General features: G+C 37.6%; 1 protein-coding gene across 1 annotated transcript in view; it reads right to left on the minus strand.

Moving 5' to 3' along the window:
* STK17B (serine/threonine kinase 17b) overlaps positions 1 to 18820 on the minus strand; it is a 30427-nt gene extending 11607 nt beyond the window's left edge. Inside the window, exons 1-3 of the mRNA XM_069577903.1 lie at positions 18086 to 18820; positions 8187 to 8348; positions 2305 to 2517 (exon numbers count right to left, since the gene is read on the minus strand). Coding sequence (XP_069434004.1) covers positions 2305 to 2517; positions 8187 to 8308 — 335 coding nt within the window. The 5' untranslated portion in view covers positions 8309 to 8348; positions 18086 to 18820. The remainder of the gene's footprint in view (positions 1 to 2304; positions 2518 to 8186; positions 8349 to 18085) is intronic.
* Between the last annotated feature and the right edge of the window lie 7897 nt (positions 18821 to 26717).

Here is a 26717-nt window from a genome sequence, read left to right on the forward strand (position 1 = left end):
TCCTGTAAGGACACTACAGATAAGGTTAATAATGCAATTGTAAGCAGATAAGATAATGAAGAGATACTTCAGATTCTCTTAGAATAAGTTCTTTGCTGGCCCTTTATAAGACACACCTGATAAGAAATCAGGCCAAATAATTAAAAATTAAAAGAAAATTGTATGGAATATGGATTCCTAGCCACTATTAAAATATGGAAAATACCCAAAACTATGGGAAATACCAGAGAGATCTAAATTCTTCAGTATACAGCAGTATACGGCAGCATAAAATGCTTAGGTGAAAAATTCCTTCTTGAACACTTCATAATTATTTATATACCAACACTGACATTACACTCTCTAAAGTTAATTCAATAGGCAGAATCCTCATTAATTCTAAAATTCAAAATAAAATAAAAGAAAACTACTTGAGAAAACATATGTAAAGCACTTCCCAGTGCCTAGACATAAGAGAACGGGCTGCCTGTGGAAGTACCCACTAAAACAAAGCAGCCTGACTTCTATTCAGACTCTGCCTGACTAGTCCCCTGAGCTGGGACAAAACATGCTTCTGTTTCTTCTACTGATACATAGTGATACACGACAAAAAATGACAGCTCTAACTTCACTGGCTTGCTCTAAGAATTAAACCAGTTAAGCCACATAAAGTACTGAGTACAACAGATGTTATAAGAATCAAAGCAGATTACCTGCAGTATTTAATACAGTGTTTGACACATAGTAAATATTCAAAAAATATTAGCTATTATTATAATGAGTCAACAAATATTAATTCCAAATCTAGCCAACATCCAGCCTTTCTGAATTTGGGGGCTGCTTGTTAAACTCTGATTATGAAGTCAACTTTAAAAGTCTTTGCTAAATTAAAATTCATTTTTAGAAACACTATATTTCATATATATATATATAAATGCACACAACATATTCTTAAGTGGAAAAAAAGGGTTATAATACCATACACTTACTAAATCATGATTTTGTTTCTGAAAGTATACATACATAGAAAAATAAAATAATTTCAAAATAGAGGAATATGTCATAAAATAACCACTGTTTACAAATGATTTCTATTTCCTATAGGTGCTAAATCTAACACAATAAATAGATATTATTTTTATACCAGGAAAAGTATCCTAAGGGTTTGTTTATTTCAGTAACGAGATCAAACACACACTGTGACTGTCAGCCAATCACACTGTCTCTACCTCTTAGTTTGACCAGCTGACCAGTGCCTTTTGTAGGACTGCCATTTTTCCCACAAAAGAGGGAACGCTCTTTACCATAATTTACCATAGCTTTCCAAAGATGAAGCCATGGTAAGCAGAAAATGAAGAGGAGTTAAAAGGAGGGGAAGAAGCGATAACACAAGAAGCAGAAGTTAGCAGAAACTGGAAGCATAAATGGAAAGCAGTGAGGAGCAGCAGACTAACAGACCCTTTGTTAAAACACGGCACCCAGAGCAGTGACTACAGAGAAGAAAAAATCTCTCTGTAATCAGAGAAGCCACTTATATCATTATTGTCCTGAAAGGTAAACTCAGATGTATTTCTACCCTTCCTCTCTATTGAAAGGTTTGCCCCTTGAAGGAACTCAACTAAGAAATTCAGAAATCTGGAGTATTTATGTTGTTTTGCTTGTGTGCTTGTATATATGTTGTGCATCTGTGAGTAGATGCGACAGCAGTACTTTAGCACAGTTACACTGTCGCACAAATCTATGTACCATATACTATTTATATCTACATTTGTCTTTTACAGCTTTCTAAAGCACAGTTTAGAAATTAGTAAGGAAGTCGAGAATATCATTTAAAAAACTCCCATAACGCAATAAAGTTAACATGCAGAAGATTAAAATCAAACTACATGGTTTACCTTTCATTCATGCAAGTTTACCTTTAAATTCTCCTTGGGTAACTTCACTGGATGTGCTTTTCAAATAAATGAATATACAAATTATTTCAATCCTATCTGCCCATCAGACTGTTTTGTAGAAAACTTCTATTTTCTGTGCCACTGGCAATGAAAGTATACTCAATTTCACTATACTCCATAAACATTGTATTGTCATTTCTTTCCTGAATGCTGTTTAATTCATTTTGGGGTATCTATGTGAGGCTACACATTTTAAGTTTTCTGAAAATATATGAATATATACTATGTTCCTCTAATACTTTATTAACAGGAATCTTTACAAGTTCTTGTTATACTTTTATCATTTTTATTCTTGACATTTCAAGCACCTTACCCACCAATTCAAATAGGTACTATAAACTTACTTCAATTTTTTAAAGAGTATACTTACTATTCCAATATCAAAATGATTTCACTTGTATTTTCATAGACTTCATGAAGATTAATCACGTGGGGACAAGATTTTGCCAATTCAAGTACTGCAATTTCATGTAGAATCTCTGCTCGACAGTCCTGTCCTCTTCTTCTCTTTTTTAGAAATTTTGCAGCATATTCTTGTCCAGTAGATTTTGATATACATTGTCTAACCACAGCAAATTTTCCTCTGGGGGAAAAGTAAGAACAAAAGTTAGTATAACACAGATACTTTTATAACTTTATCAATCCTTCAAACATCCATGCCATTAGGAATTTACCTTTGCTCTCTTAATCCAATCAAACACTACATTTACTTTTATAAAATGTATAGTATCATCACACAAAAATACAAATGGCAAATGTAATATAGGACATAATTATGTTTATTCTTCACCATCATATCATTAATATGATACATTACCATTGTAGGGAGAGATCTCATTTGCCCACCAACTCCATGCCATACTCTTGATATGAGTTATTTTGTTTAAGTATGATAACAATCCTATAGAATAAATATTATTCTGTCTGGCAGACTTCAGAGAAGATATGTATCTTGGTCTATTCCCCTCTGTTAAAAATTTTAGCTTTCCTTCAAACAAAAAAAATTAAATGCAAAAATGGGTATTCATCTTATTTACTTCTATTAGTGTAAACATTCTGCCTTTCAACATCACTTTTGCCAACCTTTGAAGCTTTCTATCACAGCTTGTCAGTTGTTTTACCAGAGTATCTGTTAGTATTGCTCAGTAGTCCACAAAGCTTGTAACAGATATCAAAAGTGTACATGTTTTACGGAAAGTATCCAAAGACACTTCATGATTAACTAAGAAAATTCATGGTTATCAAAAGCTATGTACAAACACATTATTAAAGTCATGTTTATCGTTTGAGGAAGAAGCATGTTTTAGCTCTATCCAATAACAGTGTTCAACATTTCAGCCAATTTTTGAAAGACTCTGGCAAACCTATGTATTCTAAAGTAAAGATTGTGAAAGTTGCTCAGTAGTGTCCGACTCTTGAGACCCCATGGACTATACACGGGCCATGGAACTCTAGGCCAGAATACTGGAGTGGGTAGCCTTCCCTTTTCCAGGGGATCTTCCCAACCCAGGGATTGAACTCAAGTCTCCCACATTGCAGGCAGATTCTTTACCAGCTGAGCCACAAGGGAAGCCTGTGTATTCTAAGCCTACAATTTTCCCAAATCTTGTTTCCCAAAGACTCAGCTATTTTGAGTCAGATTGTTTTAAGAAACTAATAAAAATTATTGACTGCCTACCCAGAAAATGTACACATGCCTTTAAAAAGAAAGTTTTACATGTAATTCCAGAGGGTTTTTAGATTTCAAAGACTATCCATAAAGTTCCTAAGCCTGGTTCATGGGTTCTAAAATTAAGAACTTCTATCCTAAGGCTCAAATGACTCACTGAATAGCAATAAATCAGGTATAAATAAAAACCTATTTTTAATATACTTTTGATTTGGGGTAGAAGTCAGGGACAGAATAAACTGCGTATGCATTTTTATTTACTATTGTCAAGAGCAGGATGACAAAGATCCCTACTCTTTATATTCTCAATTTCCTCAAAATTGGTGCCAATGAAAAGCACTGATCGGAAATTAAGATGAAAAGGTATAGCTACTAATGCAAAAAAATAAATTTTAAGAAAGTGCTGAAGCTATAATTTGATTCTTTCACATATATCAAAATAAATATCAACTCAGAAAATTTGCCTGCATAAACTTACTTTTGATAGAACTTTTCATTTAAGATTTGAGAATGTTTAATTTGTATTTTCTCACCATAGGCAAAAGGAATACAAATCAAAGCATTTCAATGAGCTCACAAAAAAACTCAATCAGTCCCTTTGTTTTATATTCAAAGTGTCCATGTTTATAGATTTATACTGGATAAATTGAGTCAGACTAAGATTAAATGACTCATGAAAGGTCATATATGGAAATGGACTGCCATGACTTCAATTGCAGGATGTGAAATCCTAGCTTTCTATTCTGACCACTACAAAATAATTCCTTCCTTTAAGATAGATTTTTTTTTTTAAAGAAGTAGATTCACTTCTGCCAATTCTTATTTAGATTCAGAAGTGAAAATCTGTCTAAAACAAAAAGGAAATTTTAAGTTTCATGAAGAAATTCACCTTGTAAAATTTAGGAAACAAAGGCTAGTTAGCCAAGAACTCTGTCCATCTGAAATAGTTTACAGTGCCAGCTGTAACAATTAAGTTTTGCTGTAATTTAATAATTATATCTACAAACCAGAATTCTCTCAGAAACAAAGAGCAAAATTAAATAACCCTTTAACTGTTTCAGGTATTCTCATGAGGTTTACAAGGACAGTACTTGTTAATGCAGGGCAAAGATGACCAAACAATATTGGTAATTACTTATTTGCCAATGTTCATGGCTAAATAAAAGCCCTATGAGGGCAGAAACCCTATCTGTCCTAATTACTAATCATAAAATCTACACTTCACTAACACATAATAGAAACTGAAATATCTGTTGAATGAATGCAAGAGTTATGGACCTAGTAGAGTAACATACATTGTGCTATTATGTATACTGTACTTAAAGCATTCACATTTTTAAACCTTCTTTGAGACTCAAAATTTTACACACATATTCATTTATGTGTGTCAGTCGCTCAGTCGTGTCTGACACTTTGTGATCCCAAGGACTGTAACCCACCAGGCTCCTTTGTCCATGGAATTCTCCAGGCAAGAATACTAGAGTGGGTAGCCATTCTCTTCTCCAGAGGATCTTCAGATATTTTTACCGTAATTATCAGATGACTTCGGGGAAAAAACCAAGTATTTGTTTTCCATTCTAAAATGCTAATTGTCATTTAGAAGTATCCAAAACAATAATTAGGGCTTCCCAGGTGGCACTAGTGGTAAAATATCTGCCTGCCAATGCAGGAGATATAAAAAGTGGGTTAGATCCCTGGGTCAGGAAGATCCCCTGGAGGAGGAAATGGAAACCTGCCTCAGTATTCTTGCCTGGAGACTCCCATGGACAGGGAAGCCCGGTGGGTTGCACAGAGTCAGACACGACTGAGAGCCTAAGCACACACATAAAATAATACTTAACACATAATGTCCCTACATGAAATTTAACAGAAACATTTAGGAAAATTTAAAACCTTAACAATAGTACTTAATGTATAACCTAAAAGGGCAAGGCTAACTAGATTTCCCAGCAGCTAAAAGGTCTAGTTAGTTACTCTTCTACATTCTAGAACAGACAATAAAATGTGAAAGGAGGGGGGAGGGTAAGCCACAAAAGAAGCTGACGTTTATTTCTGCATCTGCCTCACCCTTCTAACCACAAGAAGTCCTATGAAACCTTGATTCAGTTGGGGGAGGGGTGGAAAAAACTTACCCAACATGTTAAAAAACAGGAACAATGCAAAGCTTTTTGAGAACAGTCAAAAATTAACTGCTAACTTTTACATATCTTATTCTCATTTGTTTAAAGAAAAATTATAAAACATTAAACATCTTAAAACTAATTTAAAAACTGATTTATAAAGATAATTTGGTAATCATCACGTGCCAGAATTATTATGTTTGTATGTTTCAAAATGTATAAGCCTCAGAAGAAACAAGATTATGATCCTAATTTTCACTTTGCAAAGTGTGGGATAGTATCAAAATTGGTAAAATATTGAAAGAATTTAAAGCAAGTTCATGGCAGATGAAAGGTCATGACTTCAATTTATCAAGGTTTATTAATGAGACATATCAATATTTACCAGGTGACTCATTAGGCCATATCAAATAAAAGAAAAAAGGTCTCTTTTATGAAGTTATTAAAAGATGAAATATTAGGAATCTGAATTTGTTTTCATCAGAGTTTATCATGAGTTTTTGCTCTAAAATGTTATAAACTGAGTCAAGTTTATGATTGTTATTTATGATGGCACCCCATTTACAAAACAATTTCAAATTATTAATATTGTTCCCAAAGTTTATGTTCTCCAAAACCATTAAAGAAAAAAAAATCAGTCTTTCTAGCTCCCACACAGGCTATCTCAATACAGTTTTGCTGTATTCCAGATGGTAAGATGTTAACAATATTGCATCCATTCTAGACTGTTTCATTTTAAGACTGAGGATAAAAAGCTGCAAAGTGATCCAGAAGAGGATACATGGATCAAGGAACACCATCTGGAAATCAGGTTATAAGATGAGCATCTAACGAAACTGATAACATTTAGCTACATTCAAATCTCTAAAGGATTTTTTACATGGATATTATATGCAGCTACAAAAGGGGAACCATGTATATTAGGTAGAGATTAGTAGAAAACAAAATTCTGTGCCTAAGTGCCCACAAGATGGAACAGACATATTCTGAGGAAGTGAGTTCCCTATTCCTGAGACATTCAAATTGAGGCTGGATAAAAAAAACTTGTCAGGAAAATTACAGGAAAAATTGCTGCACTGCATAAAAATTATATTAGAAGGCCACTGACCATTGAAGTTCTTCCAAAGCAAAGACTCTATGACTATTTAATGAGTAATGAGATACAGTCAACTAAAGAACACTTACTCTTTCCTGTATAATGCAAAGAGAAATAATTACAGACTTAGAACTAAACTATTTCTTAAAAATACCATGAAAGGTTTTAAAAACTATATCTTTTCATAAACCATTAAAAGGCCCAAATATTTTATGCACAAAATTAAATAAATAAATATGCCTGGAATTATGAAATAAATATGCCTTCATATTTGGTTCTTAGTCTGATGACATAGATATTATCACCCTTATTTTGTAAAAGAAAGACTGCTCCCAATATCTGACAAGTGAAAAAGCCAGGACTTGCCTTCATCTTTGACATAAAAGACCACCAAGAACAGAATTACTTGCCATGTTTCAGTCAATTTTTGTTTTCACATTGACATTATCAAACACAAAAAAATCATTCATACTATTTTACTGTGCATCCATCAACACAAACATAGGCTTTTACTATTTTAACATAAAAATCAAACTAAAGACAGAAAATGATCACCATCCTCCCCTTGTTAAGTGTTTAAATTTAAAGCTCAAAATGCTGAATACATAACAAATTATTTGGTATATCTTTTGTAATTTTCATATATATTCAAATGGTAGTATTAAATTTAGGTCTCATAATCTCAGGTCACTCCTCGGCCTGAAGGAATTTACACCTTCGTTAAACAAAAACGGATCAGTATCAGTGTAAATAAATACAGGTTTTACTTACAGAACATGCACTGTTTGTCATATGGAATTATATTATCAAATATGAATTAATTCATTTTGTTTAGAAAAGAGAAGGAGGAGAATCTCTACATTTTTTAGGCTGGCACAACATCCTGAGAATTAGAAAAGCTATTCAACAAAAACTTTATAGCATTCTACTATTTTATAAATATTAACTTGTTTAAGACTCACAACAACGATATAAAATATATACGATTACCTTCATTCCCACTTCTCAGATGAGGAAACTACAGAACTGAGAGGAACAGTAATTTGAGATCAAATAGCAAATGGCTAACCCCAAATTTGGATGTGACAGTCCACTATGCTAAGCTGCCTCTTCCCTTGGACAAACTCAAGTAAAAGCCCTGACTTCCCACCATGGGCTATGAAGTAAGGTGTGATATATCTTACAGGCTCAGTAACCCTCCATGGATTTGATTTCCAGGTCACTTAAGACTAGATCCCTGTATATATCAGCAGAGATGAGGACTTTTCTTTCTAATCATTGCTAAATAATAATCAAGTGAGTTTTATAAACATATAGACAAAGAAATCCTGTGATTTTAAACACACACACATCAAAAGTTTCCTTACCTTCCCAGTTCTTTAGATGTAAGTGTATAAAAATTATTAAAGTTTTCCACTTTAATTGGGGTTTGAGGAGTGGTAGTTAGCATGCCCGAAATACTTCGACAATCAAATCTTCTCCTCAACATGATGACTCCCAGATAGGCTTCTTCAGTCACTTATTTTTATCTGTTTAAAAAAAGAGGAGACGCAGGGTATAACTTATATGCAATTAAGGGGAAAAAAATGTTATCTCAGACAGGATATGCATTATACTGTACAGCTCCAAATATAGCTATAAGGTACAACCAAAAAAAAAAAAAAAAGAAAAAGACGGAAGAAGATTTAAAAGCATATTCTACCCCATAAAAAGAAAAACAAAGACCAGACACATAAATTGGTATCACCTATGTTACTGAATTTCATTTCAGAATAAAACTACTGAAAATGCCTGTAATACCTACCAAATTCTTTTAAAAAGTTAATATTGTAATATAATCATTCAATTTCATTTTAAAACTTTGATTCTTTAAAGTTGTATCTGCACATAATGATAATTTAACATAGAAAAACAATTATTCATTTTAAATTTAATTTTACATGGGCAAATAAATATAGTGGCAAATTCACATGTTGTGAGTTATATTACTGACATCTGAGTCACTAAAAGAAATAGACTTGCTTCACGGGTCTTAGATTCAGAACCCAGCACAGAGTATGAAAAGCTGTATAATTTTGTCGGATGAGTGAGCAACTACACATTAAGCCCTATTCTGGAGTTCTAATCTGTATCTGAAGCGCATATTTATCTGGAACTTTTATGATATTTACAAGTATTTAGTTTTAATATTAAAACTACTATTTCACATTAATTGAATTCATATAATGACAAACTACATATTTTTAGATACTTCCTTCTGCTATGCCTATGTAATAGAGATCCAGTATTACTCTTCTAGCACACTCTTACAAGAATCCCTAAGCTTTTTTCCTTCTCTGTCACGTTTTTCCTCCGTTTATTTCCTACTTGACATGTTCTATACCTTCCTACATTCAAACGCCACCTATATTCAACTTAGCAAGTGAACAGTGTGATTAGAGGGGAGTGTTTTCAGTTTCTGGATTTCCCTGGTTTTAAGTCAGCATTTTTTTTCTCTTGGCCTTTGGAAAAACAGACCTAACTAGTTTTGAGGTACATCTCTAGTGTTCCAAAATTAGCAGAGTACCACTCTGAAAATAACATTTGCATTGAGCCGCATCTGAGTCTGAATCCCATTTATCCATCATACCAGTTATGAGGCATTTACCTTTGCTGCTGTTCTGAGGTGAATTATGTCCCTCCCCTCAAAATTCCTACCTTAAAGTCCTAATCCCCTAGTACCTCAGAAAGTGACTGTATTAGGAGAAAGGGCCTTTAAATGGGTAATTAAATTAAAATGAGGCCATTAGGGTGGGCCTTAAAGCAATACACCAAGTTAAGTATCTTCATTAAAAAATTGTGATTAGGATACAGAAACACACAGGGGAAGACCAGATGAAGACACAGGGAGAAGGCCATTCACAAGCCAGAGACAGGCCTCAGAGAAGCCAAGCCTGTTGACACCTTGATCTCAAAATTCTATTCTCCAGAATTGTAAGAAAGTTAATTTCAAGTTGCTTAAGTCACCCTATCTACAGTACTTTGTTACAGCAGCCTAGCAAAGTAATACAGCTACTTTTAAAAAGAAAGAAAGTAGTATTTCAAATGTGTCGGAAGGGATACAAATATAACAAATGCTTGGAGGTTTCAATCTTATTCTTTTGTTTGAATTAAAAACAATTAATCACAAACAGAGTTGGTCCCTTCTTTTCATCCCACTAGCCTTGGGGAGGAGAGCTTATCATTTCCTTGCCGACATATGCCCCATTCAGACAGTTTTGAGATTGACTTTGCATTTCTCCTGATTACTAGCGAGGAAAGCTGCAATTCTGCTGCCCCTGAAGTATGGATGAATCATAGAATCTATCTTGCAGTGCCCTAAATACTAAAAATTAAGATACAAACTCATGAAGAATGACACTGGTACAGCGCTAGTCGTGAAAGCACATCATGGCATTCAATAAACAAATACTGTTAGTACTCTCTGAAAGATCTTCTCCAGTGACAGTCCCTGCCACTGTTGAATAGCTTACCCTCTCTCCATATACAAAACTCTCACTCCAAGTTAGCTTAAACTAGTTCTTAAAATCTGTCTTTTTTATTCCGTTTTGATGAACTATTTATATACCTTAGTTCTGATGGCATTCAGTTTCACTGTTCACATATTCCTCTCTGAAAAATCAATATGGTTACCAATTTCTATGCTTAGTGTTTTTTTCTTCAGGTCATTCTTGGGCTTTAAGATTTTTTTCCCTAAATTTACAAGTCTATAGATGTGTATGCTTATGATCATATATATGTTATTAGCATATATACAGAAAGAAGGGATATACCTGTATCAAAGATACAAATTGGGCTACATTCCCAACACTGTTCCACATCAGGCCTTAGGAATCATGAGCACAAGAACACAGCAAATTTACCCATAGAGACAGAGTGTAGGCTCTTAATTCTAAGATGTTCACCTTTTCTAGATTCTAGAATCTAAGATGTTTATCTTATGCTATAATACATCAGCTAAAAAGCAATCTATTCATAAGAATCTAGTAAAACAGACATATATTTTATAATTATTTTCTGTTCTCAAGTTTCAAAAGAATCAATATGAATCTTAGATGTTGTCAAAGACATGCTTAATGAAGCATGATTTATAATAGTGGAAAAAAACCAAAAAGCTTTCAGAGTGAATGCATCCCAAAGTTTAACAATAAGGAAATGGTTAAATATACCTAAATAACAGGATATTACATACCTAATAAAAATTGTGCTTTCAAATATTTTAACTCATATAATGAAAAAAGGAAGATAAAACTTTATATACAATATATTAATTTTGTTATAAATATATGTTTGTTATATATAATTTTCAAATATGTTTTAAATAATATTGTTAAATATAAAACCAAACAGATGAAAATACAGGAAACTATGACAATATATTAACAGTGGTTATCTTTGGATTGTGAAATTATGGCAGTATTTATACTCTCCTTTGTTTAAGTTATCTATATCAAGCTAGGATAGACAAAAAACTAACAAATGCCTTTGGCTAAAAAAGATGGCTGTGAATATATATGACTAGACTCTAAATGCAGAAACTAACCCATGTGCAACAGTAAAACATCTCTACACATTAAGGGTTTACTTGGCTGAAAGTACATGAGCCATTATTGCTCAGATTTTTTAAGGCCTCAATGTTTTCTCTGCATTTATTTAGAGCAGATGGTGTTCATTATGCAAGTAACAGGTCCATTCTTACGCAAAGATCATACAGGCATTTAGGGTAAATACTAAGCAAGAATCAATACCCTGTTTAATACCACCCAGAAAAAAGAATTTTATAAATTCTGAATTAACATCAAAATTCTATATAATAAATACTAATTTGTAACCTTAAGATATATGCCTTTATTATTATATTACTTGTGAAAATTCAAATTCACCTCAGGATCCCTTTTAAAAAAAACCCAAAGTGTGATATTTAAATATTATACTAACAGGTATTAAGTTTTATAATACCTATTTAGTTATTAGAAGGCAAATAAAAGCTAGTGTTTTTTTAGGACTGGAATAAATCATGATAATATAAACAGGGCCTAATAATCAAGCTACTTAATAGCATTTCCTAATACTAGACATTGGAGCATGCTTAGTCTTTTACTCTAACAAACTTTTTCCCCTCACATGTACTGTTGGTCATCACAATGGATGAATGACCTATGGATATTTGTATATTTGTATGGCTATAAATGCAGCTGAAAGCAGCACTGGACAATCAGCAGTTTTTAAAACACATGCTGGTTCAAAAATCATTTTTTTGAATTGTGATACATTTCACTCTGGCTCTGAACATGCTGGAAACACAAACTATGTCCCAGAAAAGAGGAAAAACACATTTCTGAAGGTTAGACTTTAAACTTACCTACAGACTGCTAATACACCTATGTTACAAACTGCTTTAGGGATCCATACAACATGCCATAAATCATATCTTCCTTCTATTTACAGCACTTGCACCAGCTGCCACAGCCAAAATATTTTTCTATTTCCTATCCTTTGGCCAATTTTGCATATAACAGAGCAAGAATGTCACCTTTGTCCACCAATCCCTCCACAAACACCATGCTACCCTTTACCTAAGATTTAATTCTTGGGTACACGAAGGTTATCAGTTAATTTTCTGTCTTGCATCTTCCTAAATTTCTCACGAAATTTTCTTTAACTCCAACAAGCAATCACTGACCTTTTCTTGCTTTCTTCCGTAATTCACAATCTATAACCGATTCTAAATTACCAATAATCTGTGCTAGTTACTCAGTTGTGTCCAATCCTTTGTGACCCCATGGACTGTAGTCTGCAAGGCTCCTCTGTCCATGGAATTCTCCAGGCAAGAATACTGGAGTAGGTAGCCGTTCCCTTCTCCAGGGGATCTTCCTAACCCATGGATCAAACTGGTGTCTCTGGCATTGCAGGCAGATTCTTTCTTGTCTGAGCCACCAGGGAAGCCCAAATTACCAATGTATCCCTTTAAAGAACTTTACTCCCTGCATGTGTGCTAAGTTGTTTCAGTGATGTCTGACTCTTTGCGACCCTATAGACTGTAGCCCACTAGGCTCTTCTGTCCATAGGATTCTCCAGGCAAGAATACTGGAGAGGGCTGTCATACCCTCCTCCAGGGGATCTTCCTGACTCGGGAATCGAACTCCTGTTTGTTACATCTCCTGCATTAGCAGGTGGGTTCTTTACCACTAGAGCCACATGGGAGGCCCATAATGCTTTATTAGGCTACACTAAAAAAAAAAAAAATCTCAAGGGATTTAGTAGGCAAAATGTGTATGCGTGTATGTGTGAGTAGGTATACAATTATAGACATAATCAGGCACTAAAAACAGTAAGAGGATAATAGAAGAAGGCAAGATACAATAAAGCTTCCAATTACACAGTACTGCCAGGAATAGTGGAATCTCATTTATTTGTAGAGATTTTTTTCTTCATTAACTCTCATTACAATAATTACAAGAAGAATTCAGATGGGATCAGTGAAGGAAGGAAGAGGGAAAATGTTAGGCTTTATCTGGAACTAAGTTTACTAGAAGGGAGAAAGCAAATATGATGTGATCAATAGTAAGATTAAAAAAAAACCTTATAAACCTCTAAATGGCTCTATTTAAAAACGCTCATCATGATATTCACCTCAAAGTTATCTTATAAAAATGTTTCATAAAATCTAACACATCATATGACAATAAATAAAAACATCTAGAGAATTAAATTGTCTGCTTTGATCCCTGCATTAGCTCCTTGGTACCTAGTTCAAACCCTACACCAAGACACACAAAACCCTTCGTGGCCAGCTTCATTTCCTGCCACACTTGTATCTCATATTTTGCCTCCACATCTCTGTTACACTTTTCTGTCTGAACATCCTTTCTACCTTTCCTTAAATGGTTAACTTTTTATTTAATCTTCTTACCTCAACAAAGAATGTCATCTCCCCCAGGAAGCTTTGCCTAAAACCCACAGGTTGTCTTTAATGCCTGTACTTTATGCTTCAAACAGGAGAACCCTTGACATACCTCTTTACCTCAACATGTAACATGTTAGACTGCAATTATATTTAGTGTCTAAAGGATAACAACCATTTGCTTTCTTGCCTAAACTCCCAGCATGGTATCTGGCACCTGGTAGGAATTTTTTTAAATGTCTGATGAACTGAACATAATATTGAATATTAAGTTTATATTAACTTAATATTTCTTAAGAATTAAGAGATACAGCAAGAATTTTTAGGTACATCTCACATCTTTGAGGGTTTAGCAGAATTTCAGATCCATTTTGAAATTATAATATTGGGGCTTCAAAGGCAGCTAATCTCTGCTTAATTCAATATTTGGCTAAATAAAATAAGAAATATTTTAAATTGCTATCAGAGAACTTCAGTTTTAAACAGGATAGCCATGAAGTCTGGAAACATGGATAAAATTATTATATCATGTATTATAATATAATACCAACAGATCATTTATTTTGCATTTACCTATCTTTCCAGACTAGGTAGCCACATGTTATTATACCCCTACTTCAGCTAAGAACATCAATATTTTAAGAGCTATTTCAATCAGGAAATCCAGATACTTGTCCTGCAAAAGGACTGATAAATTAAGATCCTCATGAAGACATCTGAAAGGCAATGTAAAGCAAAGTAAGGCACAAGATTACAGGGAAAAAAAAGCTTTTTCTTTCTGCACGAGCATTTACAGCTACCAAGTTTTCCCTATGAAACAGAGGAACTGGAGATTTATTTATCTAGAATCCATCAAAATAAAGAACTTTCTACTAGTGTGGCAGAAGAATCCATTTCTAATTAGTCATTGATTAGAAGCAAAGGTATTGGTGTAGGGAAAGGGACGATGATGATTTTCAGTTTCACGGAAGAGACCATTCCTCTGAGTATTCTACTAACAGGTTCATTGGTTTGTTTGGTTTTTTTTTTAAAGACTGAATAGAAAGTATAATCCAAGAATTTAATCATTTGAAAAATCACAACAAGAAGCCAGCTAACTGACTCTAGTCTAACCAGTCTAGTAAACACTATCCAAGGGCTAAAGTCCCAGGTATTGACCTTAGACCTGATTCTGTGTCACTTCAGTAAGGCCAGGTGTTATCTCTTCCACCTTCAGAAGGAGAGTTAAACCCTATAATTGTGAACCAGGATGGAAAGATGTTGAGAACGGAAATATAGTGGGCCAACAAACATATGGTGCTTTTCATTCATCAGATGGAAAATTAAGTTTCTGTTGCAAAATAAAGTACTGTTTACTTATAGCATCTCTGAAGTACTGTTTATTCAGTAAGTATTACAATGCAAAATGAAATATGATCCTAGGATTAAAGATGAAACTATCATTTTACTGTTAATATTAAAAATTTTAAATGCTAAAAATATTAACTAGTCCCTCTTTTAAAGAAGTTGCAAAGGGTCTAGGATACCACAACACATGCTGCATATAAATGAAAAGAAACTCACTAGTTTAGATGTTAGAGTGGTCCTGAAGTTCAAGGTTACATGTATTTTGGGGGAAAATGATAAATAAATAAATCAAAAAAATCAAAAGTTGATAAAGCATGTCCTGAAAATTACACTTGTCACATTTATATTTATATAAACATATGTAACTTAATTCTTACAAACATTTGTTAACTGAAATAGTCAAAGAAATCCTTTGACAAAAGTCTATCGTAGAATACAAAATACTTAAAATCACTGAATTTTGTCATCAAAATTGTAAAATACTAAAATAACTAAAACATTTAGTGTTCACAAGTGGAAAGTAAGTACATAAATGATTGTTAATGTTTTTGACACAACCAATACCCACAGAACACAAAGAATTCCTAAAACAAAACAAAACAAACCAAAATCCTTTAAAAGCAATACATCTAGTAGCACTGTCCTACTTAGCTGCCAATACACACTGCAATATAGTAGACATGCAATTGTAAGACAATTTTAGGATCAAGTGAAAGTGTCAGCAATGGATTTCCTTCACTCCTGCATTTAAAATTGGGTCTGTAAGTAAAAACAGGGAAATTTTGATAAAGAAATTCTCTCTTATAATTATCAAACAGCTTCAAAAACCAAGCATTTAAAATGTATTTAAATGTTTACTTAACACTAGTAAAAAAAACTCTCAGTGCAAGTTTAAAGATAGAATTGTTTGATTGGAAACATGCCATCAAATGCATGTATCTTCTTCAGCTTTGCTATTAATATTCTGGCACAGTGATCAATTAGTCAAGTCTTAACTTTCCTGAAAACTGATTCTATCTTAAGTGAAAGTTGCTCAGTCGCCTCTGACTCTTTGTGACCCCATGGACTACACAGTCCATGGAATTCTCCAGGCCAGGATCCTGGAGTGGGTCACCTCCCTTCTCCAGGGGATCTTCCCAACCAAGGGATTGAGCCCAGGTCTCCCGCACTGCGGGCAGATTCTTTACTAGCTGAGCCACCAGGGAAGCCCAAGAATACTGGAGTGAGCAGACTATCCCTTTTCCAGGGGATCTTCCCTACCCAGGAATTGAACCATGGTCTCCTGCATTACAGATGGATTCTTTACCAACTGAAGCTATAAGGGAAGCCGGATTCTATCTTAGCCAACCGGTAATTCTGTTTTCAATGAGCCCAAGAGAATCCACAACTATTCTGTCCACACACAAAAATGAAAGGACTTCGATAACACAATTTTTACTTTTAAAACTTGAATATCTTGCCACGTAAATATAGCTCACCTTAATTTCAAGTCCATATTTTAGAAAAGTGATGTAAAATGTATGATAGGTACCTCAAGAATAAAGCAGCTGCTAATAACTTCAGCTATTAAAACAAAAAAAAATTAAAAACTGAACATCTGCTCAGAGGAGGGTGAAGGGAAAAGAAGAGGAGTTTTAAACTAGGACACTTTCTGTGGACCAACTTTTTCAAACACACAGCATTTTATGGGCATGTGATTTAATATTTGTAAAACAAACACTTTGGAAGTTGCTGAAAACTACTTCTGGACAATTTACTATAAAACCAGTGGTGAATCAACGACAAAGTAGGTTTATCATCTTTTAATAAGATTGTGGGCCCAGGCTCAAAATGCCAGGTTATATATGCTGCCACTTGCCCAGCCATCTCAGTAGACCATGCTGTCTCAGGGCACACATTCTCAAACTCTTGAGAACCTATAAGGGCAATCAATGTATCACACATCACCGCACATCATCAGTACCAGAGATGTAAACATTACATGCTGGCAAAACAATCAGCGAATGTGACACACAGACCTAATATAACTGAAATCTTATCAATATGTGGCTTTAAAATGTTTTCTTTTCCTTAATTTCAATTTGCAGATTGATGTTGGAAGGCCTCTGTCCCACCACAGCCAGAGGAAGAACTAACATCAGCTACTAGCTGCCCACAGTCTCTTTCAGCTTCGTCTCTAAGGGAATTCAAATGAAGCGCTTTCCCTATATAAAACAAAGAGTTGAGTAAATGTCAAAACCGTAGCCGTCACGCAGTTGTATTACATGGCGTCAAAATAAAACCAGATCGCAGGAAATCACGGAAACAACTGCAACTCGACTTCTCTATTCACTGACTTAACAAAAAATCTGTTCATAAGTAGTAACTGAAAACGTCCCACAAGATGAGCAAAAACTTTCTCCCGACAAAAGGCAGCTGTGAGCAGGCTGTGTCCATGAGTCCAGATGTGAACACGTCCTGGGCCCCACACCCCAGCTGTGAACTCGGATGGGGCCTGAATGGGAGTCCCACTCGTGGTCCAAAGGGACCACGTCGACGCGACGTGGAAAGGACGCGAGCGAGCCGGTGGCGAAGGGGGTCCCGCGGAATGAGACCCGGGAAGAGACCGGGCCACACACACACCCGCACAAGCACACACACACACACGGACCCGGCTGAGAAAGGTACTGGGAGGTCCAGCCGCCGTCCCGAGCGCCGCACCCAAAGGAACCAGGGAAGCAGGACTCCAGCCAGAATGCGGCAAGGGGTCCGGAGCAGTCGGGCCGGGAGATGTCTGAGCCCATCTTCCCCAGACCGGAGGTCTAAGCCGACCCCGGATCCGCCCACACTGCTGGCATCCCTCCTCGGGACCCCTCCCACGATCTGGGTCTCCTTTCCACCAGTAAAGGGGGCTGCTTTAGGGGTTTGGAGTCGCAGCCCCCAGCCTACCCGCCAAACCCAGCAGGACCGAGGACGCGCGAAGCGGAAGACACTGACCGCTCGGGCCGCAGCAGGTTCTCCCGGGGCTGCCCCCTCCAAGGGGGCTCCAATCCCGCCCCACGCAGGTGGCCACGACAGGACACGTTCTCCAGCTCTAGCCCCTTGAGGTGCCGCGCAGCTCCGAGCGTGGCAGGACCCACTTTTACCCTTCCGGACAACGGCTAACAGTTGTGACCTGACCTCCCCAGTGAGGTGGCTCCCGACTACGGCGGCGAAGACGGTGACGGGAGCGTACAGTTGAGGTTTGAAAACTGCAGCCGCGTTGCGGGGCAGGGCTGTAGACTAGGACCCACCCCCTGGGTCTCGAGAACCAATCCAAGCGCACGCGGAGGGCTGGGCTGTCACGTGACGGGAGGGGCGGAGCGCCGGCCTACAGCGCGTGCTGCGGGGCAGGGCTCAGCGGTGAGGGGGTGCGGCAGGCGCCGGCCTTAGGAGGCTAGGCGGAGCTGCACAGCAGGTGGGGCGCTCCAGCAATTACGGCGAGCAAAGAGTGAGGTGGGCGGTAGCCTGACCGCGCAACCGGCTGTAACTCCAACCGAGTGCATCCCGGCCTTCAGAGTGGTCAATCCACAAGGACTGAGTATCTGCAAACTAGGGACCGGGAAGAAGCAAAATTAGTCGCTGCTTCGGACTCATTCCCAAACTTCTGTGCCTGTTTTCAGACTGTTCCCAGTCATCTTCCTTATCACCTGAACACACTCGGCCAGTGGAGGCTCCAGTTTGCTATAACTTGGCAAGCATTAACATCGCTTGGGGATTTATGGAACTTGGGCTCCACCTCTCAAGTCCGCTCCAGCGAATTGAGGTCTTCTGAGGCGTGGCTAAAGTCAGTGTAAGGAGAGTCCAAATAAGATGAATGACTGTTTATGCATTTAGGGTGCTAAGGGAAAAGATGAAAGCCCCTCAGCAAGCTACTCAGGATCTGTTATATATTCAAGAGAAAGAAAAATGTGCAAGTCTTTTGGAAGACAAAGTTGAAGGGTATTTTAATAATTGTATAAGACTATTGGAAAAATAGGGCTAACCGGGTGGCTCAGTGGTAAAGAGTCTGCCTGTCAATGCAGAAGAGACAGGTTCGATCCCTGATCTGGAAAGATCCTCTGGAAAAGCAAATGGCAACCCAATCCAGTATCCTTGCCTGGGAAATCCCATGGATAGAGGAGCCCCAAAGTCTACAGTCCATTAGCTTGTAAAGAGTCCACAACTTAGTGACTGAACATCAACAACATTGGGAACATATACCGGGAGGGGAATCATTTTTTAACAGATTTCTCCAAGCAAATTTCCATCAAGCCATCCATTTCCTCTTCCATACTGTATTTTTCCCAAGATAAGTACATAAAATAACTCACAAAACTCTTCTTGTTACTTAAATGACTCATCCCAGTTTAATGTGTCTATTCCCTAAACCTTGTAACTTGGAGAATATTGCCTTCATCTATATACTTTCTTGTTGCTAACAACTGGACTGACAAGCCTAAAGTTAAGATGGAGAAAAAATAAAGCTGCATGCTGAAATGGATTTTTCAGCTATCATTATCTAAGAATAAAAAAGCAGTGAGACTGTTGTTTCCATCTTTTCTTTTAGGCACATGGGGCAGTTCCTAGAAGGCTTAGCACTGGGCCAGTAACCTACAGAAATCTCATGCCTGCAGTATGGTGGTGATTTCTGTTTTGTCTATGCTTGTGTGTGTGTGTGTCTGTGTGTCTGTGTGTTTAATTCTGGACCTCCTCACTGTCGACATTTGATCAATAGCCAGCTCTTAGCAGTCTCCTTGCACTCAGTCTATCTTCCCTTCTGTCGCTAATCCCATCTAACCACATCCCTTTACAATGCAGACCTTTCCCTCTCCCATCACTGCTTTAAACCAAGCTTCCTTGTGGTCACAAGCCCTCTGCTCTAACCAATCCCTGCTAGGCTGGTAAGTCTTTTCATGTCTTGTTTTTTTCTACCTCTGCCTAGGCTCCAGCTTTTCACCATCCTCCTCACCAGCACCTATTCATAAATTTCCAACTTGAAGAAGTTACACCTTCCAGAAATCACAAATCTTTACTGATTTCTGCTTTCTACTCCCAGCCTGATCATCTCTTTGCCCTCTCTTCCTGGGTGCAGGACTTAAACTTGTTCCTTGTGTTTCTCTTATTCCCCTAAATAGATTGTTAACCCTTGCTCCTTGGGGTCAGATTTGCCAGCTAGCATTTGTGTGCTTAGTTGCTCAGTCGTGTCTGACTCTTTGCAACCCTGTGGATTGTAGCCCACCAGGTTTCTCTGTCCATGGGATTCTCCAAGCAAGAATACTGAAGAGGGTTGCCATTTCTTTCTCCAGGGGATCTTCCCAACTCAGGGATTGAACCCATGCCTCCTGTGACTCCTGCATTGCAGTCAGACTCTTTACCTGCTGAATCATCTTATGTCAAGAGCATTCAGCTATGCTTACTTGGTCTCAGGCTCTGTGGTACAAGGAACAAGAGATTCCTGGTATTGAGGAACAGACTGTACCATCTGTGATTTTGCAGTAAAACTCAGGAGTCAAAACACCCTTCATCCTACCTTATTTGCTAAAGTCATTCATAGTCATGTCAAAGGTGCATGTCCTTGCCTTCATCCTTCGAGTGGGAAATCCCCATGTGACCTCCTGGTCATTCTGTGGTCACTGCCGCTGACCACACAGTTCAATAAACTGATCCTTGAACACCACACACTGACAAGAGATGGTGATTGTTATGGGCTGAATGTGTTTCCACCAAACTGATGTGTTGAGGTCCTAGCCCCCAGTACCTCAGAATGTGACACAGTTTGGAGATAGGGCTTTTATAGTCCATGGGGTGACAGAGTTGAACACAACTAAGTGATTGAGCAGGCAGGCAAGAGCATATAGGTGGGCCAGAATTCAAGATGAAAAGATTATACCTCAGCAAAAATGAAAAGGCAGCCTACTGAATGGGAAAAACATTTTCAAATCATGTATCTGATAAGGGGTTAATATCCAAAATACATAAAGAACTCATAGAACTCAATAGCAAAAAAAATCCAATCTGATTTTAAAATGGGCAATCTGAATATACACTTTTCCAAAGAAGACATACAGATCACCAACGTATACGTGAAAAAAATACTCAATATCATTAATCATCAGGGAAACACAGATAAAAACCATAATGCAATATCACCTCACCCTTCTCAGAATACTTATTATCAAAAAACAAACAAACAAACAAAAAAACCCAAAATGTTGGTAAGAATGGGGAGAAAAAGGAACACTTGTACCCTGCAGGTGGGAATGTAAATTGGTGATGGAACTATGGGGGTTCCCCTGAAAATTAGAAACAGAACTGCCTTGTGATCCAGAAATGTCACTTCCTGGTATTTATCTGAAGAAAATGAAAACATTAAGTGGAAAAGATATATGCACTCCATGTTCATTGCAGTATTATTTGCAATAGTCAAAATAGCGAAACAACCTAAATGTCCATCAATAGACGACTGGATAAAGAAAAAAATATATATATATACACATATATTTGTGTATATATACATACACACACACAACAGAATATGATTCAGCCATAAAAATGATGAAATCTTGCCATTTATCCAATATAAACGGACATTGAGGGCATTATTCTAATAGAAATAAGTCAGACAGACAAAGAAAATACTGTATTATCTCACTGACATATGGAATTAAATACAAAATAACACACACACATACTCACACACAAAGTTTGTAGATACAGGAAACAGACTGATCATTGCCATAGGCAGGGACTGGAGAATAAGAGAAAAAAGTGAAGGGGGTCAAAAGGCACAAGCTTATAAAATAAATAAGTCATGGGGATGTAATATACACCATGGTGACTATAGTCACCGTATTATACTATATTGCATATTTAAGAGTTGCCAATTGAGTATATCTTAAAAGTTCCCATAACTAGAAAAAGACTTTTTTGTAGGCTATGGTTTTTCCAGTAGTCAGGTATGGATGTGAGAGTTGGACTGTGAAGAAGGTTGAGTGCTGAAGAATTGATGCTTTTGAACTGTGGTGTTGGAGAAGACTCTTGACAGTCCCTAGGACTGCAAGGAGATCCAACCAGTCCATTCTGAAAGAGATCAGCCCTGGGATTTCTTTGGAAGGAATGATGCTAAAGCTGAAACTCCAGTACTTTGGCCACCTCATGCAGAGTTGACTCATTGGAAAAGACTCTGATGATGGGAGGGACTGGGGGCAGGAGGAGAAGGGGACGACCGAGGATGAGATGGCTGGATGGCATCACTGACTCGATGGACGTGAATCTGAGTGAACTCCGGGAGATGGTGATGGACAGGGAGGCCTGGCGTTCTGCGATTCATGGGGTCGCAAAGAGTCGGACACGACTGAGTGAACTGAACTGAACTGTAGGTGACAGATGTTAATTACATTTATTGTGGTGATCATTTGGCAATATATACAAATATCAAATCTTATGTTGTACAGCTGAAACTAATATTATAAGTCAATTATACCTCAATTTACAAAAAAAAAACTTTTGAAAAATGGATTATGACACAGACTACACAGACTAAAGGCTGACCACCGGAGGACACAGTGAGAAGGTGGTCATCTGTAAGGCAAGGGGAGAGGCCTCAGAAGAAACTGAAACCATTGACTTCTGGCCTCAAGAACTGTGAGAAAACTTATTTCTGTCATTTAAGCCAACAAGCCTATGGTATTTGTTATGGCAGCCCTAGGAAACTAACACAGCGGTGCTCCTCAGTCACTCCAAGGGAACCCGAAGAAGTGGCAAGGGATGGAGGTCTTTGATCATGCCAGCACACTCACCACATTCTCTCCAGGGAAAGTGACCCTCCCCAATCACACAGGTCAGTCACTACATGCTGACCACGTCAGTATGATATACTCTGCATGTAAGTTAAATAAGCAGCTTGACAACATATAGCCTTTCCCAATTTTGAACCCGTCCATTGTTCCATGTTTGGTTCTAACTGTTACTTCTTGACCCGCATTCAGGTTTCTCAGGAGATAGGTCAAGTGGTCTGGTATTCCCATCACTTTAAGAATTTTCTGCAGTTTGTTGTGATCCACACAGTCAAAGGCATTAGCATAACCAATGACGCAGAAGTAGATGTTTACCTGTAATTCCCTTGCTTTCTCTATGATCCAACCAATGTTGACTGTTTGATCTCTAGTTCCTCTGCCTTTTCTAAACCCAGATTATGCATTTGGAAGTTCTCACCTCACATACTACTGAAGCCTGGCTTGAAGGATTTTGAGCATAACCTTACTAGCATGTGAAATGAGTGCACCTGTATGGTACTTTGAACATTCTTTGGCATTGCCCTTCTTTGGGATTGGAGTGAAAACACCTTCTCCAGTCCTATGGCCACTGCTGAGTTTTCAGAATTTGCTGCCGTATTTTGTGCAGCTCTTTAACAACATCATCTTTTAGGACTTGAAATAACTCGGGGAATTCCATCATTTCCACTAGCTTGGTTCCCTACTCGACTTCACCCTCCAGGATATCTGGCTCTTGGTGAGTGACCACACCATTGTGGTTATCACGGTCATGAAGACCTTTTTTGTATAGTTCTTCTGTGTATTCTTGTCACCTCTTCTTACTCTCTTCTGCTTCTGTTAGGTCCTTACTGTTTCTGTCATTTTTTGTGCCTATCCTTGCATGAAATATTCCCTTGATATCTCCACTTTTCTTGAAGAGATTCTAGTCTTTCCCATTCTATTATTTTTCTCTGTGTCTTTGCATTGTTCATTTAAGAAGGCCTTCTTATCTCCCCTTGATATTCTCTCGAATTATGCTTTCAGTTGGGTATATCTTTTCCTTTCTCCCTTGACTTTCACTTCTCATCTTTCCTCAGCTATTTATAAAGCCTCCTCAGACAACCTTCTTGCCTTCTTGCATTTCTTTTTCTTAGGGATGGTTTTGGTCACTGCCTCCTATACAACTTATAAACCTCCATCCATAGTTCTTCAGAAACCCTGCCTACCAGAACTAATCCCTTGAATCTATTCATCTTCTCCACTGTATAATCAATCATAAGGGATTTGATTTAGGTGATACCTGAATGACCTAGTGGTTTTCCATACTTTCTTCAATTTAAGCCTGAATTTTGCAATAAGGAGCTGATGATCTGAGCCAGAGTGAGCTCCAGGCCTTGTTTTTGCTGACTGTATACAGCTTCTACATCTTTGGCTGCAAAGAATATAATTAATCTGATTTTGGTATTGATCATCTGGTGATGTCCATGTGTAGAGTCGTCTTGTGTTGTTAGGAGAGAGTGCCTGCTATGACCAGTATGTTCTTGTGACAAAACTCTGTTAGCCTTTGCCCTTCTTCATTTTTGTATTCCAAGGCCAAACTTGCCTGTTATTCTGGATATCTATTGACTTCCTACTTCTGCATTCCAGTCCTTTATGATGAAAAGGACATCTTTTTTCGGTGTTAGTTCTAGAAGTTGTTGTAGCTCTTCACAGAACTGTTCAACTTCAGCTTCTTTAGAATTACTGGTTGGGGCATAGGCTTGGATTTCTGTGATACTGAATGATTTGCCTTGGAAACAAACTGAGATCATTTTGTCATTTTTGAGACTGTATCCAAGTACTGCAGTTTGAACTCTTCTGTTGACTATGAGGGCTACTCCATTTCTTCTAAGGGAATCTTGCCCAGCATCAGGCTTTACTTTCACCACCAGACACATCCACAAATGAGCATCGTTTCCACTTTGGCCCAGTCACTTCTTTCTTTCTGGAGCTATTAGTAATTGCCCTCCACTCTTCCCAGTAGCATATTGGACACCTTCAGACCTGGGGGGCTCATCTTCTGGTATCATCTTTTTGCCTTCATACTGTTTATGGGATTCTTGTGTTAAGAACACTGGAGTGGTTTGCCATTTTCCCCTCCAGTGGACTACATTTTGTCAGAACTCTTCGCTATGACCCGTCCGTCTTGGGTGGCCTTGCAAGCCGTAGCTCATAGCTGCACTGAGTTATGCAAGCCCCTTCACCATAAAAAGCCTGTGACTCATGAAGGGGCATGATCACATTAAAGGTAAAAAATAGATGAAATTAATTTTAGTAATACATTTACCTAATCCCATATATCTAAAATATTGTCTGTCATTTCAACATGAGAAATGATTAATGAGATATTTTGGTTTGGCTTTCTGGTGGCTCAGACTGTAAAGTATCTGCCTGCAACATGGGAGATCCAAGTTCGATCCCTGGGTCAGGAAGATCTCCTGGAGATATTTTACATCCTTTTTTTATATTGTCTTAAATCTGGTGTATTTTACATGAACAATACATCTCAATTTAGATGCTAAATTTTCATCAGAAACACTTGATCTGTATTTACATTGTACAAAATTTGAAAGAAAGTGAAAGTGGAAGGTGCTCAGTCATGTCCACTGTTTGTAACCCCATGGACTGTAGCCTGCGTTGCTCCTCTGCCATGGAAGTCTCCAGGCAAGAATAATGAAGTGGGTAGCTGTTCCCTTCTCCAGGGAAGCTACCCAACCCAGGATTTGAGCCAGTTCTCTCACATTGCAGGCAGATTCTTAACCAACTGAGCCACCAGGGAAGTCCAAGAATACTGGAGTGGGTAGCCTGTCCCTTCTCCAGGGGATCTTCCTGACCCAGGAATCGGACTGGGGTTTCCTGCATTGCAGATGGATTCTTTACCAACTGAGCTCAGGGAACCACTGAAAAGAGACTCATATCCTTACCTTGTTTCAAATGTAAAAGTTTTCAGTAACTGAATACAGCACCACTTTCTGATTTCAAATTTATTTAAAGTGACATAGAATTATAGTTCCATCACATTACAAGTGTTCCATAGCCACATGTGGCTAGCAGCTCCAGTACTGGACAGCACAAGTCCAAAGGGCTAGACACATGTTTGCTAATTGCCTCTGAATCTTAAATTGTTTAATGCAGTAGACACAGTATAGGTTCTTGGTACATCATGGCACTGCAGCAGTTAGGAACTTCAAAAAACCTTACGGTTCAGTAGTCCTATTTCCTTATATTAGAAGAAAGAGTACCTAGAATGAGAGAAGTTCAGTAACTTGCAGAAGATCCTACAATTAGACTATTGGCATTCATCTGGACAAGAATTTACGTCTCCTTATTTTTAATCCTGAGGTCTTTCTACCTCATTATGTCAGACATTCTCCAGGAAGAAAGAGGATTTTTAAATTTACTTGACTAATCACTTGAATAACATAGGCAAAGAAAAACATACTTATAGTCTAGTTGCATTTGTATAACCTGATAAAGACAGGGCATGCTAAAGTATTTAAGGCCTTCTTCCACTGTGGTCTGGGGGCCAGGTGGTCTAATCTGTCAATCCAGTTTACCTCTGCTTATCACTGCTTCCTCTGCTCGCAGCCGCCTCACTGCACATCTCTTCCTCCCGCGCCTGGGGCATCCGGCCACATTTTTCTGTCTGCAGCTGTCCTCTCCCAGCTGTCTACCACAATTTGTTTAAGGCTGTGCTTCAGAGAGTACTTTATATTTGCAAATCAAAGTATTCAGTAGAAACTGCCTCAAAGTTGAAAAAGAGCTTCTATCCAGCCACAAACACACCAAACTCTGAGGTCCTGCTTCCTGAGGGT

Source organism: Ovis canadensis, chromosome 2 (genome assembly GCF_042477335.2).
Source record: "Ovis canadensis isolate MfBH-ARS-UI-01 breed Bighorn chromosome 2, ARS-UI_OviCan_v2, whole genome shotgun sequence".
Lineage (NCBI taxonomy): Eukaryota > Metazoa > Chordata > Mammalia > Artiodactyla > Bovidae > Ovis > Ovis canadensis.